This window comes from Episyrphus balteatus, chromosome 4 (genome assembly GCF_945859705.1).
Source record: "Episyrphus balteatus chromosome 4, idEpiBalt1.1, whole genome shotgun sequence".
NCBI lineage: Eukaryota > Metazoa > Arthropoda > Insecta > Diptera > Syrphidae > Episyrphus > Episyrphus balteatus.
In genome coordinates this window covers 79,910,235-79,929,385 of record NC_079137.1, presented here as the reverse complement: position 1 = coordinate 79,929,385, position 19,151 = coordinate 79,910,235, and the positions used below count along the sequence as shown (strand labels likewise).

At 32.8% G+C, this 19,151-nt stretch overlaps 1 protein-coding gene across 2 annotated transcripts; it reads left to right on the top strand.

The window, feature by feature from the left end:
• Positions 1-693: 693 nt before the first annotated feature.
• On the top strand, positions 694-18,707 carry LOC129918486 (equilibrative nucleoside transporter 4). Of its 2 annotated transcripts, none has more exons than XM_055999071.1 (5): positions 694-1,513; positions 16,585-16,868; positions 16,928-17,214; positions 17,276-17,388; positions 17,455-18,707. In XM_055999071.1, exons 1-5 carry the CDS (start codon positions 1,344-1,346, stop codon positions 18,503-18,505), a joined length of 1,905 nt encoding a protein of 634 aa, XP_055855046.1. In that variant the 5' UTR covers positions 694-1,343; the 3' UTR covers positions 18,506-18,707. The 2 variants fall into 2 exon arrangements, with proteins under 2 accessions (XP_055855046.1, XP_055855045.1); XM_055999070.1 differs by having other exon boundaries at positions 17,261-17,388.
• The last annotated feature ends 444 nt before the right edge of the window (positions 18,708-19,151 follow it).

The window sequence follows — 19,151 nt, the reverse complement described above, 5'->3', positions numbered from 1 at the left end:
CCTAAAAACTTCTGCTTCAAGCAAATGCAACAACACCATTATTCAGTTGGCCTCAGAAATTGAACAAATAAAAAACTGGGAGGCTTGTCGTCCATTTCTGAGTTCACCCCCGGTGAACCCGACAGGCCGAACACTATTGTAGAGTTATGATCCCCTCGACATCATAACAGTACCAAATAAAAGGAAGAAGAAGAAACTAAAGTGCTCACTGCGGCGTATGCGTAACTTATTTTATTCTATTTATAACTCGATGACACTTTTTTTTTTATTCAAACCTCGAAATTGTTTGAACACGAGCCATTACTTGTGTAAAAGTCATGAATTAATTTTGTTGACCCCGCAGTACTAAATTTCTTATCTCTCCTGGACTACAAGTTTATATGAACTTAGCAAAGCTCCAAGAAAAAAAAAAAACTTAAACTAAACCAGCAAACAATTCTAAACAAGAAACTTCTTTGAAACCAACTTCTAAATATTTTTGTTTTCAACATTAACAAAATTTCAAATTTAGAAAACCGTTAAAAAAAAATTCCAAAACCCACCACACAATTCCATGAACTATTTATACCTCTGAAAACTACCTCTCTGTTCTAAATATTTATATCTGCCAAAAAAAAACCCCCACATTACAATTCACCACCATCTATGACACTTGGGTGCAGAAATAATCAATATTTCGATGCATGCGCTGCAGCCCACAGTGAAAATTTCAACTTTCCACTGAAAACACACATCTCGAGAAATGGTTCGCGGAAAATAGCAAATTTTTGCTTTAATTTGCTCGATAAAATTTGTTCCTATTTATAAAAAAAAATTCCAACTAAAGATTATCTCCTCCAGTTTTCGGTCTCTGTTAAAAATAGCTTAAAGTGAATTTAAAAAAAAATGTCTGGATTTTTTTTCAAAATCCATGACATATTTTTACAATCTTTCTCACTAAAACAGCTATAAACACACGAAATCCCTCTGCATCGCTGAAAAGTGGCGAAAAAAAAAGTGAACCATAAGAAAATATACGACGACACGACGTATTCGACAAAAAAAAATAACAATTCCGGAAACAAGAAGTTTTCAAGTCAAAAATTATGCCAACTTGAGTTGAGTTGAGTACAGTGAGTGCGTGTGTGAATATTACATCACAAAACACAAAGTATCTGGTGTTTTCATTTTTTTTTTTTGAAGAGGAGAGATAATCTTTCTGACGCCTTGAATTACTGCGGTCCGACTAAGCGACGCGAAACTATCCGAAAACCCCATTTTTTTTTAGTGTGGGTCAACCCGGTATAGTGGGTGTTGGGATTAACATTAAGCATTTGTTTACCAGCTAATTTGACGACGACACTATGGAAAGTGCCCAGGCAACAACTTATGAACCCCTCGAAGGACGTAGAGTAAATCATCACGAACCGATGGATAGTCCAGAAATCGATGTCGGTCCACCCAAGGACAGGAAACATGTAGTCTACTTGGCGCTACTCGCTGCTGGAATTGGATTCGTTTTGCCCTATAATAGGTTGGTATAAAAAATGATGATGATGGTCAATTGGGAGATGTTCACCTGCCCTGCCCAAAAAAAAAGATTTTTTCTCCTGTCAAAATCGATTTATTTCGACAGAATTTCGTGATCAGTTCACATACGTCAGGTGTTTCAGGTATTTCAAGGTGATGCGTATTTTAAATCAGAACGTATAATCCGCGACTGTGATGGATGGGTTATTTTTTTTTGAGAGGCTCCACCTGTTACAAAAAAAAGTCCTTCAGCTTAATGTACACGCAGGGCTTAAAAAAGGGTATGAGCTTTAAATTTCGAATCCAAGTGTAGAAAGGGGGTATAAATTCTTACAAACTATACCTCTCTACGATGCAAAAATTCCTTGAGCCAACCAACGATGAATATGTAATTAGGGTGTACCTCAAGTTTATTTGGACTCTTTCCACCATGCTTCCGATGCGATATCGTTGTTTTTCGTGTGTACCGCAATGTTGACGTAATGTTTTTTTGAACCAAAAAAAGTATAGAAGAAACCTCATCCTCGAAATGTTGTTTTTTTAGCACAGTCATAGTCAGTGGGAAAGTAAACGATAGAAAATGATATGGCAGAGGTCGAGTTGAGGAAGATTTTTTTTTATATTATGACGAGAGAGCACGACCGACGATGAGTTGTTTTGATACGAAGTTGTATGCGAATATGTGAATAAGAGGCTTATTAAAGCAAAGTAGAATGTTTCATTGAATGATGGGGTTCATTTTAAATTCAGTGCAGGATTTAATTGTTAAGACGCATCAAGAGCAAATTTATTTGTGAGTTCAAGCTTCAAGGCCGTTTGTCACTAAATAGGGCATTGGTTTTAGATAGTGATGGAAACTATCGAATAAAAACAATCAAACTATTGATAGTAGTGAAATATTCATTTATTCGATAGTTTTAAATCATTCATTCATTCATGTATACTATTTTCATTCGATAGTTTTTTATTCGAATAGTTTTTTTTATTCGATAGTTTTTTCATTCGAATAGTTTTTTTTCAACGATAGTGTTTTCATTCGAATGGTTTCTTTATACAATTTTTTTTTTTCATTCAAATAGTTTTTTTATTATTCGATATTTTATTCGATTGTTTATTCGGTAGTTTTATTCTATAGTTTTCATTCGGGAAACCGACGAAGTTACGAATACCAGAGTTACGGGTGACAGAGCTACGAGCGTCAAAGTTACGCGAAACCGAAGTTACGAAAAACTAGAGTTACGAATTCTAAAGTTATGTTAAGCTATGACATGTGATTTTTGGGTTGGCAACAATTGCGAGGAACGATATGGAATTCGCGTAACTTTGACGGCCGTAACTCTGTCGCGCGTAACTCTTTTATTCGTAACTCCGTTACCATTTCTTTTCATTCAAATGAATGAATGAATAAATGAATGAATGAACTATTCGAAAGTTCAAATCATTCGATAGTTCCCATCACTAGTTTTAGGAAATATAGATTTTTAAACATTCTGTTAGTTGTTGTATTGGAATGTTATTGATTGATTTTTGACATTTCTGAGTTTCTTAATAGTGTTAAATGTTGAATTAAGCATCAGTAAGCATATGTTGCATATATTCAACATTTTCTGTTGTTAATTTTGGAGAATGTTTAAACAGAAACACCTTGGTTATTATCAAATCCGCTACTGATTGTATTTATATTGATACACAGATGCTATCAGATATGAGTAACAGATTTATTTTATAATAATTTTCTTAGAATTATGTTTTTGTGATTTGATTTTATAAGGAAATTGATAAGGTCAATGTTATTAGGAAGAGTATTTTCTTTTTTTGGAATTTAATTTAAATATATTTTCATTTTTCGTTCATTAATTCTAATGATTCCACAATTTTGAAGAAATAATGGTTTGCGTAGGTATTTTTTATAACATTTTTAACAAAACACGTTTCATAAGAATTTGGTTGAAAAATACTTGTTATCTAAAATTACGGCAACGTTTTTTTTTTTTCTGATTAAAAGGAAGGATGAAAAGTGCTCACACAAATATTTTGGATAAATGCTTGTTTTTTTTTGGAAAATAGGTAAAAATATGATACAAGTCTCACAAAATCAATGATAGAAATAGTTTCGTCACGGGTGGGACATTTTTACAATGAACTTTTTGTATACATTTCAAATTCTACACATATAGTACATAGTTATTCAAAATTTAATTTCTTAAAAATAACAGTAAATTTCGTTGATCAATTACACTGTGATAGTTCAAAAAACCGACAGAGGGCTCTCATGTCTACTAAAGATAATTCGAGTATGCTGAACACGATGGCGTACTTAGTTTTTCTGGATCAGGTCAAATAAGAAAGATTTTTGCGTTTGAAATTTTGTTTGCACATGCCAAAAATGAGGGTATAAAACACCATATATTTTCCAATTTTTAATTTTTTATCTATGTAAAATGATGGAAAATCTATTTTTTTGGAAGTATTATTCGTAAAAAAGTTATTTGAAAAAAAATCTGTGGAATGACTATTTAAATCGTTATTTTATGGAAAAAAACGTCGATTTTTCTTAAATTTTTTAACTATAAAGGTACAAATGTATGCGAAAACTCCACATTTTTATGTAGACACCTTTTATATGTTAGTACTCTGGAATATTATACATATGTAGATGTAAATATTTAATTAAAAAATCGGGCATGGTATCAATATTTTAATTTAAATTCTTTCAATTTGTTTTAAAATTAAAACATATTTACTATTACTTCCATCTGCATACTGCATTATATGAGCTTACATACATACACATTACACAACACATAATATATTTGTCACAGTCCATCTCTAACTTAAGGGGGTTTGTCACGCTTATCTGTTTTGACTCCTTTAACGGTCATCTATTTTTTTTTTATTTTTTTAGCTACTTGAGCCCATGGGTGTTTTGCCCCCTTCCGATCTTACCTGATATTCTAGAATATTTTTTTTCTTAAGGTTCAAACCTTTAGGATTCATTCTCTCACCATAAATACTCTTGAATATCAACCTTTCATTATAAAAAAGAATAAGTTAAAATTTTTAACTATCTCACGGTAAAAAGTGCAACTTACTTTTAACATAAACGGTAACGATCAGATCGTTGCCACCGAGTGCTGCATTTTAAGTAATACGAAAAATATTAGAAAAATTGAAGAAAAATCGATGAATTTTTCCATTAAAATAATGATTTAAATAGTCTTTCGATAGATTTTTTTTTAAATAACTTTTTTTTACGAATAATACTTCCAAAAAAATAGATTTTCCATCATTTTACATAGATAAAAAATCAAAAATTAGAAAATATTTGGCATGTGCAAACAAAATTTCAAACGCATAAATCTTTCTTATTTGACCTAATCCAGAAAAACTAAGTACGCCATCGTGTTCAGAATACTCGAATTATCTTTAGTAGATATGAGAGTCCTCTGTCGGAAAAAAAAAGTTCCATTTTCGAACACAGTGTTATTAAACTAATTAATGGAAAATGTTTCAACTTGATAATTTTTGAAAATAGACAGGATATATTCAAAATTTAAATAGATTCGCTTGTTTGACAAGCGATTTACAGAATTTCTGCGAGTCTATTTAAATTTTGTTTTCATATCCTTTGGCTTTGTACATACAGAATACATTCGTAGCTTCTATAATTAAAAGCGAATAATTAAATTTAAAAGTAAAAGTGACCTCAACTCCAAAGCGTTTCACGGTTTCACCCACTGTCGTCCGTGGGCGAAATGCTTTGGAGTTTTGAACTTTAAAATTGAATTATATGTATTCAATCGCTCCACTTTAAATAAAAATAAAGTTTTTATTATTTTTTCTTCGTTTCTTAAAGCGAATAGGTAACTAATATAAAAATGATAATTTTGTTTATGAGTTAAAGGGTGTTTTTTTTTTTGTTTAAGGTGGAACACAAATGTGGAATTGCTGCCAAACAACTTTTAGTTTTATTGACTTCAGAAGTTAATACAAATTCTATATTTTCCTAATTGTAAGATAAAATAAGTTTTTAAATGTTTTGGTCGAAGGCCAACTGTGATATATGTAAAATTTATACATGAAATATACGGGTTCAGTCTCGAAAAGTGTTCAGTGAGTACAATCTTAGCCATTTTCTCCATTCAAAATGTTAATCTAAACAAAGTATTTCTACCCCAAAACAGCCTTTTCGGTAATCCTTGAGTATTGGGCAAACTCCTAGGAAATGGAAAACATCTTCCCGTTCTTTTGGCAGCTCTAGTCTCTAGTTGAGAAATGAAGTCTAAGCCGATGAGTGCACCTCTGCCATTCCAAAGTAACGGAGAGGAGATATTGACTTTGTTTAAAGGTTATCTCGTTGAAGAAGCAATCTTTTTCTTGAAACTTTGTAGGTTTTAAGGGCTCATGATAAAGTTGATCTTCTAGAAGTTTCACGAAAAACTAATTAAACGTAGCCAAATTATTCACAAATAAAGCGGTAACGGAGAAGACGCGTACAAGTCTTCTCCGTAACCGTCTTTGTCTGTTAATAATTAAATAATTAAACTATTTTGAATTAGTTTTTCTTGAAACTTCTAGAACTTCAACTTTATCATGAGCCCTTAAGACCTACCAAGCTTCAAGAAAAAAGATTGCTTCTTCAACTAGATAAACTGAATAATAAGCGTGAAAATGTCCTTAAAATGCAAATAGAATGGCCTTTAAATAACAGCCTTAAGTGTTTTTAGTTACGAAGTAGGTCTTGGGGTTCAAGAAGTGGTTTACTTAAATGAAGTACACTGAGGGAAAAAACAACTTAAAATCAACGAGAACCACGTTGATTCAACTATTTTTCGGAATGATTTTGCGTTGAAGACGAAAATTTTAAAATCAAAGTAGAACATCGTTAGTTCAAAGTGGTTTTCACTTACAAAACATACTTAAATCAAAGTTGTCAATTTTAGCAAGAAAAGCTAAAGTGCGACAAAAATCGAAAATTTTTTTACGTTGTTTCAAATTTAATTTAAAGATGTTTCAGATTACATTTTACATTGCGTTTTTTCCCTCAGTGTATGCTTTGTAAATGGAGGATTCAGAATTCAGGCCTTTTTTCAGCAAGTCCCCAAATTTCACAATTTCACTATCTTCATCAGCTGAAATTGATAATGCTACTCTTTTACGCACGTTCCTACGAAATTATCTAATAGCTTCTGGTAGTAAGTATACAAGTCGGAGAAAGCTTTCTTCACCCATCCATCGCCGTAACTCTTGTCACATAACATCGGGGCAGCCACAAGGCAGTGCTCCGAGCCCCCCAACGTATGCCGGGGATCCAAGAAAAAATTCTGTAGTAAAGAAACATGTTTATGTAAATAAATTATAACTCAGCAACCAGACCTCCAAGAAACCCTTAGGTTTCATTTAGGAATAGTGCTTAAAAATTCCTTTAATTTGATGGCTCACTCGATGCATTTTTTTCGGCAAGGGGTACCCCTTAGATTTTTTTATCAAAAATCTGAAAAAAATAAATTTGTAATTTTTGTACCTAAACGCTTAGGCATGTTCGCTGTGAACTCCTTGGCAGCCTGAAAGTTCCTACTTTTAATAAAAAAAAACCGAGGAGCCTTAATTCAATTTTAAAGTTCAAGTGACCTCAACTCCAAAGCGTTTCGCCCAGGTACGACAGTGGGCTCATCTCATCAGTTAGATATGTCGTACCCTTACTAAGATGCCTTATTTTGGTCGATGTTTACCGACACTTATAAAATTAACAGCATGAATATACTGTGAATTTTAATACTCTAAGGGAATTTGTTTAAATTCAGACAATTTCAGAGCCTTTCCACAGTATCAAACGACATACCCCTAAATTGCGGAAGCGCGGAAGACTCTATTTTTTTAAATGCAACTTCACACAGAATCCAATACGAGAAAATATGCACAGAAAGAATTCCAGAACTTTCCTTTAAAAAATAATAATTAAAGGGACTTAAAATGGCCACTAGACAAAATGTCTAGCAATTCTTTCGTGAGAATGTTAAAAAAATGTTAAAACGATTCCGTTTTTACCTGGCTTTTGTCTTAATCTATTATATATATTAAAGTTTGGTTTTGGGAACGGGTCGTAATTCTGTATTCCAAAATTCTGTATGACCAAAATTCTGTATCTGAAGAAAAAATTCTGTATGAACATAATTCTGTATTCCATTATTCTGCCCTTCTATTATTCTGTATTTCAAAATTCTGTAAATCCAAAATTCTGTTTTTCAAAATTCTACAAATCCATTATTCTGCTTTTAAAAATTCTGTAATTTTAAATCTCTACATTAAATCATGTCCCTCAAGTAAGCCGAGCAAGTACCCAAATATTATATCAAGTGCTCCCCTACTTTTGGAAAAACTTAATGTTCTGCTAACTCGATTTAAAGTTAGCAGAGCAATTACCAGAAAATGCCTTAAACTGTTAGTAAAAAATTCGGGTTTGGTTTAATATTTAGGTGCCAAACAAAAATTCAAAAAAAAAAAAAATTTTTTACAAAAATTATTTTTTTTCTGTGATCTTCGAAAAAAAATTGTTTTTTGAAATTATCTTGAATAATTAAGTGCTTTGAGTTAAGTACCAAATTTTCGAAAAAACTTCCGAGATTTTCCATTAAAAAAAAATATTTTCATTTTCCATATAAATTCATGTTCTACTAACTTGAATTTGTTTTTTTTTCAAAAAATTCCACTTTTTCGAAAAAAATTGGACATAAATAATTGAATGTTCGACTAATTTGAATTAAGCGCTCCATTTTCAGATAAGTTTTCCTAGATTTTCATGTTCTGCTGGCTTGAATTTAATTTTTCTCAAAAAATTCAATTTTTTTCGACAAAATTCGAATTGAGTTATTAAGTGCATGACTAATTTGAGTTAAGTACCCTATTTTCCAAAAATTTTTTCTTCGTTATTAAACATAAAACCATCGACACACAATTTATCCTTTCCTTTATTAGGTTTTAATAATTTAATATTTTCCAATTTTCTGAATTCATTTTATATCACGATTAACTCATAACACTTAACTTTAGCTGGCGAACGCAAACTGCTTCAAGGTTCTGCATAGAAAATATCAAAATTCTGTAATCCAAAAATTTTTGAAAAACAACCTAATTTTTAGGGACATTTTTGAGTAGTTTTTATTTTTTTTGGAATTTTTAAAAGTCTGCAAAAAATCTCAAACTTATAGGAAATATAGGTTTTAATCATGCGCATGCATAAGCATTTTGCATAGGCCATTTTTCTAAAGGTTTTAAAGTTAACATTTTTAAACTCATTTTATGAATTTTTCAAGTTTTGATCCTCTTTTTCATTTGAAAATTAAAAATAAAAACAAGAAATGGCGGAACGAAGTCCGCCGGGTCAGCTAGTATATGAAAAAATGCTGCATCATACAATACAACGCATAAACTATAAAACCACAAAAACTCTGCCAAGAGATTGCTTTTCAAAAGGGAAGTAGTTAAACTTTTGCAATTTCTCAGAAAAGTAAAACTGTTAAATTGTGATTTTCCACATAATTTTCAGCCTATTTTAGGAAACTGATGCATGCTCTTTTCTGTTTAAGTGACTAATGGATCCTTTGCAATAAAGACAATCACTCCTCAATTTTCTCCAGCCCTATTTTTAAATTCTAGGTATAAGAAAGAAAAATCGTTTATTGAACTTTTTTATAGATTGGTACTGGTTACCAAGAGTTTTGTATGCAGCAGGAGCTCCGAATAGTCCCAAGAGTCATTTGAAGATTTCCAGTTGCAAAATGAAAAAAAAAAAAAAAAAACAATCTAAAATCGATTTTAAATATCCCCAAGTCTAGTATGACTCAGTATTTTTTGCGATCCACTTTTGCATTTTATTTATTTTTGTTTTCATTCTATTCTATTCCTTTCATCAGAGGTCAGCATTTAACTATTGTGTAAATATTGGCACAATTTTAATAAACTAATTACGCCAATAATGTAGCTCAAGTAATCACATCGATATACTATACACCCAAGGGAGGTTTTTTTGAGTGAAGGCTAGTCGCGCAGAAAAGTAGTCCTTAAGTAGATATTGACTGTGTGTTTGATAGTGCGACGACTGACGTCTATTAGACTTTAAAGCGAAAGGCAAACCAAACAACTAGAAAAAAAAACGTGAATAGAAAATGAATAGAAAGTAGATAACCAAACAGACCTACTTCTCAAAACTAGGTAGGTAGGACACTATTATATTTTTCCTTCCTTCCGTCTTCTTGGAAAGGTGATTATAAAAGAATATACAAAAACACACAAATTATATCGAGGATAATCACGTTGGACTCGTTATCATAAACCAAAATGAAAACAAAAACATGAAAAAAAAACTAAAGAAGTGGTTGCAATTATGCAAGTTTTACACTCCGCTTCAACTGAATAAGCACACAAATTTTCAAAGGTATTTTTCCATTTTTTCCTAAGATTGAGCTTTCATGTATTATTTGATGATGTTTACAGTTAGTCTGCGATGTTGAGAAACCAAATCAGAAAGAATAATTCTCAAAGTACCGCTATTTTTTTTCGTGTTCTCTTACAAAGCGTCCCATATGGAAAAATGCAGTTTTTTTTTGCGTCAACTGAATAGACACACGGTCTTTCAAGGTCAATATCTTCGTTGTTTATGAGAGTTTTGAGGTGTTTGGCATACCAAATCAAAGGTTGAAATGTTCTCAGTGAGATTTTGTCATTTAATTAAAATTAAAAAAAAAGTAGTAGATTAAAAGCTTTGAATACTGTCGACAGAGCTAAAATTAATTTGTTAACGGAACAAGTACTGACCGGGTCTGCTATAGCTACCAAAATTGATCGGAGTTTTAGTGTGTTGCCTATTCGTACCTCAAAAATAAAAGTTCGTACAGGAAAAATATGAATTGAGGTAAAAAACGGCAAAAATAGCAGTTAATCGACGAGAAATTTTGAGATCTGCCTCCAATTCATTTGACTCTGGGGCAAAAATCAAACAAAAAGCTGGTGTTTCTGCAAGTGTTTCAACACTCCGCAGAGTAATTAACAGCACAGATCATTTTAACCCATTAAAAGTCCAAAAGAAACCACCTTTAAACAAGAAAAAAAAAAGGTATTCGCTTAGAATTTTCTAGACTCCATATGATCTGGAAAAATGAGTGACGCAAAGTTGTTTTTTTTCGTTTGAAAAAGGTCAATTTTGATGGATTCATAATTGAAGTCATCGGGGCTATCAAAATTGACCTTTTTCAAACGAAAAAAACCACTTTGAGTCACTCATTTTTCCAGCTCATATGGAGTCTAGAAAATTCTAAACGAATACCTTTTTGTTGCTTGTTTAAAGGTGGTTTCTTTTGGACTTTTAATGGGTTAAAATGATCTGTGCTGTTAATTACTCTGCGGAGTGTTGAAACACTTGCAGAAACACCAGCTTTTTGTTTGATTTTTGCCCCAGAGTCAAATGAATTGGAGGCAGATCTCAAAATTTCTCGTCGATTAACTGCTATTTTTGCCGTTTTTTACCTCAATTCATATTTTTCCTGTACGAACTTTTATTTTTGAGGTACGAATAGGCAACACACTAAAACTCCGATCAATTTTGGTAGCTATAGCAGACCCGGTCAGTACTTGTTCCGTTAACAAATTAATTTTAGCTCTGTCGACAGTATTCAAAGCTTTTAATCTACTACTTTTTTTTTAATTTTAATTAAATGACAAAATCTCACTGAGAACATTTCAACCTTTGATTTGGTATGCCAAACACCTCAAAACTCTCATAAACAACGAAGATATTGACCTTGAAAGACCGTGTGTCTATTCAGTTGACGCAAAAAAAAACTGCATTTTTCCATATGGGACGCTTTGTAAGAGAACAAGAAAAAAAATAGCGGTACTTTGAGAATTATTCTTTCTGATTTGGTTTCTCAACATCGCAGACTAACTGTAAACATCATCAAATAATACATGAAAGCTCAATCTTAGGAAAAAATGGAAAAAATACCTTTGAAAATTTGTGTGCTTATTCAGTTGAAGCGGAGTGTATATGTTGTTTTTTTTTTTTTTTTTTTTTTTTTAACGAGATGAACAACAACCATCTTTTTGGTTTATGTGATACGAACAAGTGATCCCATTTTGAAGCATAATAATTTAGGCGAGTATGATGCAAGAGAGTTAAAAAAAGTTTGCAACTTTGTTGAAAAGTGAAGTACCAAATTCAGCCGGCTGTGAATTTTTCAAGATGAAATGTCTGTGGATGGTGGTAAACAAGGAATTACGAAAAGAATTTTTAACAAATTAAAGACTGTCTGCTGGGTTCTCGTTAGACTTTTTTTAGTGTGGGTTCTAGTACCTATTCACTCAAGTGGATATATGCAAAATATTGTTTTTTTAAGGAAGAGGAACAACTGGATTTTTGTGTAAAATTTTTTAAGGATTAAATTTAAAAATTTCGGACAAAATTGAATATATCCAGCTGAACCTCTACATTTCACTTACTTAAAAAAACAGAAGAAACACAACCGCTATATATGATAGGTCTGATTGTTGTTTTTTCTGTGATATTTACGAAAGTAATAGACCAGTCCGTGCTACCAATTGGAGTACTTCGTGATACTTAGTAGAAAAATCCGTGATACATATAAAAGCTATACCAAAGAATGCTGTGATATTTGCCCAATAGGTCTTTGTTAGGCACTTTGTGGAGGAAACCGTGATACTTCTCGGAGAAATCCTTTATACTTTACTTTATACATGATACTTATCACAGAAATCCTTGATACCAACCATAAAAGTCAATAACCTGAAATTACCGCAAAAGTCAATTATACTTTGCATAGTGATCCGTGATACTTTCCAAAAAGACCATGATTTTTATTTCGTGATGTTTACCGAAGAAATCCGTGATACTAACCTGGTTATTCGTGATACTTTCTGTGAATTATAATTCTTGCATGATAATCAGTGATACTTGAAAGAAAAATCCTCAATACGTGATAAATATCACAAAAAACTGTGATAGGCACTTAGTGAAAGAATCTGTGATACTTATAGTAGAAATGCATGATATCCACCGGAAATCCATAATCCTCAACGACTTACAAATTTACGAAAGAAGTCCATTATAGTTTGCTTAGCAATCCGTGATACTAATGTGTGACTGATACTTTACAGAGAAATCTAAATTTTTGCTGGAATATCCGTGACACTATAGAAGCTTAGTGTAAGAATACGTGATACTTATCGGAGAAATACGTAATACTTGCCCGAGCATTTAATGATACTTATCACAGAAATCCTTGATACTCACCAAAAAAGTCAATGACTTGAAAATTACCGCAGAAGTCCATGATAATAGCTTAGCGATCTGTGATACTGGGGTGATCTGTGATATTTACCGTGATCCGTGATAGTAACTGGAGGAATCCACAATACTTATCGAGGGAATCCCTTCAACCTACCGTAGAAATACGTGATACATATATGTGATACTTTTCAGAGGAATCCCTGATTTTAACCAGAATATCCATAATGTTTATGGAAGAATTTCGTGATAGTAACTGAAGGATATTTCTGACACTTACCATAAAGACATCCGTGATACTAATCAGTTAAACTTTCCCTTTCTAATAGAAATTTAATAGAAAATCGGTGGTATTTAACGTTATAAATTTGTGATACTAACCGTGTTAATCTGTGGCATTATCCGTGATACTATCTAAAAAAAATCTGTGATACTAATCGAAGAAATTCGTGTTACTAGGAAATCTGTGATATTTCCTGGAGAAAAGCTGTCAGAAGTCCATGAAAGGAACTTAGTGAAAGAATCCGTGATACTATCAGCCTCAAGTCTCGGCAGCTAAAGGCTATGTATATACATTATACTGTACATTTATTGTAAAGTTATAATAAATAATAATAATAATAATAAATACTTATCGGATAAATTCGTATTACTTAACCGATTAATCAATGATAGTTACTTATAACAGAAATCCTTGATACTTAATAAAAAAAAAAGAAGTCCACGGTACTTTGCGTAGTAATCCGTGGTACTAATTCTTTATACTTTCCAGAGAAATCCAAGATTTTTACTAAAAAACTTGTGATATTAATTGGAGAAATCAATGTAGGTTCTTAGACAAAGAATCCTTAATATTTATCGGATGAATCCGTAATTCTCAACGAAGAAATCAATGATATTTATTACAGAAATACGTGATACTTGCCCGTAAAGTAAGCGAATTGAAGTCCAAGATAATTTGTGTAGTGAGTCGTGATATTAATTCGTGATACTTTGCAGAGAAATGGAGATGATTCTGTGGTGCTAACAGGGTTTATCTGTGATACTAACTGCAGAATTCTACCAAAGCAACCGAAGAAATCACTGTCTCTTACCATAGCAATCTGTGATACTTTATGGAAAAACTACAGAAATAAATTTGGAGATCATATCACCAAAGTCGTGAACAAGAGGAAAAATCGATTTAAATAGAGCGGAATCATTTAAAAAGGACTTTACTGTGTATTTATATCATTCGAAATATTTACAAACCCAAAAGATTCAAAGTCGATAAAATACCAAAATAAATAGGTACTGAAACATGAATCACATCAAGGTTAACCAAAGTACTTTTTCTGATAAAGATAACCCAAATAAAATTTATAAACATAATCTCGAACATGCTTAACTCTCTATAAGCACACAAATTTCATGTCCTTTAAGTACCTATTTCTATATAGAATCGAATTTGTTTATCACACATATCAGGATGTAGGTATTATAGATTCGTATTAATTTTTTGGATAGGCTCCCAGATTGAAAATGATGATAACCGAGAGAGAGCCTCCATTCATCTAACAACCATCAGGGAAAGGAGTACCTAACATACAATACACACAATAACTACTATGGGCTATCGATTTATTCGGTTTTTATTGTTTTTGAAAAATGAAAAAAAAAGGAAAAAAAAATCCAGGACACTTTAACCCATCCAAATGACACCAACAGAGAGCTCTACTATTTTCCAGCAGAAGTGGCAGTATATAAAGTGTATATATGAATAGATAGATAGCCATTCGCCACAAAGTGCTTATACGGATGAGCAACACAAAAAAAAATACTATTTTTTCCCTCATTCCTCGCTAAATGTGGATTTTTCTTTTATTTTACAAGGCGCCACAAAAAAATGTGCCACATATAGAAATCCCAACCCAACCTAACCCCCAAAGATATGATATTGCTTCGAATAAATGATACGTGGGTGGCGAGTATCCTTTGATTAAAGTTCAACCTTTTTATTATCTCTGTATTTTTTTTTGTTTGTTGTTTTCTATGTTTTTTGCAAGAAAGTTTATACTGTTGTATCTACTGACACCTTTCTAATATTGTGTGGGGTTACGGGCGAAAGGTGAAAAGAGCCTTGACTTTGAAAAACAATCCAAAGTAGGAAGAAAAACATTACTAAAAGTCTTTTTTTTTCTGTTGTCTTTCTCTCTGTCTCTCTGTTCAATTTGTCGAAGAATATAATTCAATCATGTAGATAAAATGAATGACATGTTGAAGAGAGAAAATGATTATTGGCTAGTGGCACAAGTCCAGATCCATGATGATGATTTGCTTCTATTTTTTCTATGTCGAGCGAATGATTGCATTTGATTTGAAATTTTCTTTTGAGAAAGAGTGTTTAGTATTTTTGGCTTCTGGGGTTTTATTTACAGTTAGCCAGATGATATTGATTGCAATCTTTGAGCTTAAATGGAGCCAATAAGTTTGACAGTTATAAAAATACAATGGCAACCCTAAATTGATTTTTATGGTTTTTGTTTTTGTAATTGTTTTTTTTTTTTACTGGCAAATATTGACTTAAAGTTTGCTGAATATCATAAATGTACGCTTCAATGTTCATAAAACCTCAGCTGAATCTGAGAAATGTTAGCTGAAAATTAGCTGAATGTGGTTAATCTTTGTGAAAAGTGCTCAATCGTAGCTGAAATTGATTAACCTCAGACGAAATTATGCGAAAACTTATAAATATCAGCTAGACATGAGCTGAATTTAGTGAATCTCTAATAAAACTGGTTAATATTTGCAAAAACTCTTGAATTTTCAAAGAAAATGGTAATCTTAGTAGAAACTCTCAAGCATATCAGCTGATACTCTCAAGCAGAGATAAACTCGGCTGAATTTGGTTTGTCTCAGCTGAATTTCGGAAACATCAGCTGAAACTTACAAATTTCAGCTGAAAATGGTTAATATCTGAAATTGGTAAGTGTCACCTGAAAACTGGGTACCTAAATGAAAAAAAAAAAAACATAACTGAAGCTTTCAAATATCAGCCGATATTTGAGCTGAATTTGGTGAATCTACAGAGAAAATTGGTTAATCTCAACGAAAACTGTTTGATTACGAAGAACTGATAAACGTTAGTAGAAAATGTAAAACATTGGTATAAGCTAAAACTCTGCTGAATTTGGTTAAATTTACATAACTTACAAATTTTAACTGCAGAGCTCAGCGGAAGCTGCAAAGACTTAACTGAAACATGGTAAACTTCAGATCTAAGCTGAATTTCTTTTATTACAGCTGAAACTTACCAATTTCAGCTAATCTCAACTCTGCTGAATTTAGAAAATAATTACTGAATTCAGCTTTATGTAATGAATTTAGAAGAGTTGTGGATAGTATCATCTGAAACTTAGCTGAAACATAACTTTTGATTAAGTAAATCATCAGTTGAAACTAGTTAACATCAGCTGAAACTCATCTGAATTTGTTTAATTTTAGTAAAATCAGTTAAAATCCGCTGAATAAGTTATATTTGAGCTAAAACTTTAATTTGAAATAGTTTTATCTCTAGCGAAACTCAGCTGAAATGATAAATATCTCCTGAAACGAGGGCTGAATTGAAAAAATATATCAACCAAAAAAGGTGAATTTTAGCTGAAGGTTAATCTGTTTTCGGTTCTAGATAACTTTTTCGATTTGAGTTTTGTAGGAGACCTACTTGGAGGCACTTCAACTTTTTTGTTTCCTGAAAGATTGGTTTTCTAATTCTGCTTAAATATTTTTCTTTTCAGCTTCATCATAGCTGCAGATTATTGGCAAGCCCGCTTTCCCGGACGCTCAGTTGCCCTGGACATGTCCATGACCTACATAATTGTAGCCTTTGCCACAGTCCTGCTGAATAATGTTTTCCTATCGCTGGCACCATTCCGGATACGTGTACTTTTCGGCTATATCATATCGTTTACCACATTGATATTTGTAGCTGTTTGTGAAGTTGCATGGCATATGTTTGCTGCTAATACCGCTTATTCTGTAAACTTGGCTGCAGTTTCGCTAGTTGCTATTGGTTGTACAGGTAAAAGAGACTCAAAAACTGTAATTTATCAAAAATTTCTAAGGTTTCTTCAATTTTAGTACAACAATCAAGCTTTTATGGATTTGCTAGCATGTTGCCAAAACAATATACTCAAGCTGTAATGGCCGGTGAAAGTTTAGCCGGATTTCTGGTGTCTTCCAATCGTGTTGTGACCAAATTACTTATTCAAAATGATCGTGTTTCAACTGTTATCTTCTTTTTGACATCAACAATGTACATTGCATTTAGTTATGTGTTGCACATTATGACCATACATTCACCATTTGTCCGATATCACATGAAGGCATGTGCCAAAATTGTTTTGAGACCCGATGAAGATCGATTGGTAAGCTAGCATCTATAAATTATCCAGCCCTAACCATTTTTTAAAGTTTTATTCATACCAGAATGATGCACTGGACGGAGATACAGCTACAGCTAAATATGGGGTGCTGACTTTGGAATCAAGTCCGCCATCGATGCAAGCAACTGGAAATGCACCAACAGCATTAAGTTTTAGGTGAGTTTTGTGGTGAAATTCATTTGAAATTTGACATAAGTAAGGTGAATTTGATTGTATTTCTAGTAATCCTGTGTATGAGCTGTCAAATCCAACAGCTGGTGAATCTGTCATTGAGGGTTTGAATAATCTACCCGAAGTTCCAACAACTCCCCAAGAGCAACCCAATGTCGCGTATAAAGTGGAACACATTCTCACCCCAGGACAGTGCAATCCTGGCAAATTGACAGATCTCCGAAATGGCTTCGATTCACGATGGAGAGTTGCCCAAGCTATCTATCCTTACATGGTTTGCATAGCTCTGGCTTATTGTGTTACTCTCTCGCTCTATCCCGGTATCGAGTCGGAAATAATTTCCTGCAGCTTGGGAACATGGTTGCCAGTCTTGCTCATGTTCACCTTCAATACAGCGGATGTTATTGGAAAAATCTTGGCCGCTGTGCCATACACATGGTCACGCCGGCAATTAATCTTGATGTCTGGCTTGAGAATTGTCTTGGTGCCCATGCTCTTACTCTGCTGTGCCCCACGTGCACATCCAGTTATTTCTGGTGAAACTGCTGCTTTTATCTTCACCATTGGTTTAGGAGTTAGTAACGGTCTTGCAGGAAGTCTTCCAATGATGCTTGCACCAGCCAAGGTCCCTGGAACCCTTAAAGAGGTCACAGGAAATATGATGACTCTGTCATACAATGTCGGTCTGACAGCTGGCTCACTGATTGGCTATGTGTTTGAGTCAATGTTGGGGGCCCAATTGACCAATCCCTGCCCCACATACCCTTACATTCCGTCACACATGATTATTGACAATTCCAATCTACATCATGTCACCACACCCAACAGCACCATTCTTATGACCACTCTGGCTCCCACAACTCCAACAACACTATCAACGTCAACTGCTGTTGCCACCACAATTGCAACAACTACAACAACTCTTTTGACAACATTGGCATCATCAATGGCTGCCCTGCCAACCACAATGGGAACACTATTCACCACAATTACATCTGACAGTGGTCAGATGGGAGAAGAAACTGTCACAAAACTCATCCAAACAGCTGTCACAACAACTCTTGCGCCAGATTCAACGACAGTTTCGACAGATCGTTTTTAAATCTCAAACGTCACTAAAGTGACAGACAAAAATAAAACCAAAACAAAAGAAATATGAAAAATGTAGTGTCTCTGTAGTAAGAGTTTTTTTTTGTATTTGTTATGCAGATTTACACTTTAAGTGGAACAAAATTGTTATTTTTTTGTATGAAAAAAAAGGTAGGAAATCGACGGACTGAATAAAAATAAAAAAAATAAAAAAACAAACAAACCCTAAATGACTTAAGTAACTTTTTACAAACAGAGCTCGCCTTGAAAATGGGAAATTAGACGAGTTTAAAATTTTCGAATTGAAAAAAAAAAAAAATAAAAAAATGAACTTTCTCACAAAATAAATAAAATAAAAATATATATTTTTAATATTTGCAACAACAACAAACAACAGCAGCAGCAGCATTAAAGTAAAGTTATATACATAGATCTTCTACCACAGAAACTTTTGCAAAAACAGTAAACTTTATAACTTTCGTCTTTAACTAAAAAATAATTTCCTTATACGTATATAGCATTATAATTGTTACTTAATTTGAAACAAAACAGAGATGGGTTGACAACACTGGTGGTCGTGTGTTTAAAAGTACGAACAAACACCACAAATGGATGAGTGGAGCTTTGATAACAATGTTGCAAGATATCTGCAAAATTTG

What these genes read in the sequence shown, in the direction of transcription:
- LOC129918486 (XM_055999070.1), top strand. Translation starts at nt 1,344, where the DNA reads ATGGAAAGTGCCCAGGCAACAACTTATGAACCCCTCGAAGGACGTAGA. An exon ending in TTCGTTTTGCCCTATAATAG is followed by an intron (nt 1,514 to 16,584) that starts GTTGGTATAAAA and finishes TTTTCTTTTCAG; the next exon opens with CTTCATCATAGCTGCAGATT. An exon ending in CCAACAGCATTAAGTTTTAG is followed by an intron (nt 17,389 to 17,454) that starts GTGAGTTTTGTG and finishes TTGTATTTCTAG; the next exon opens with TAATCCTGTGTATGAGCTGT.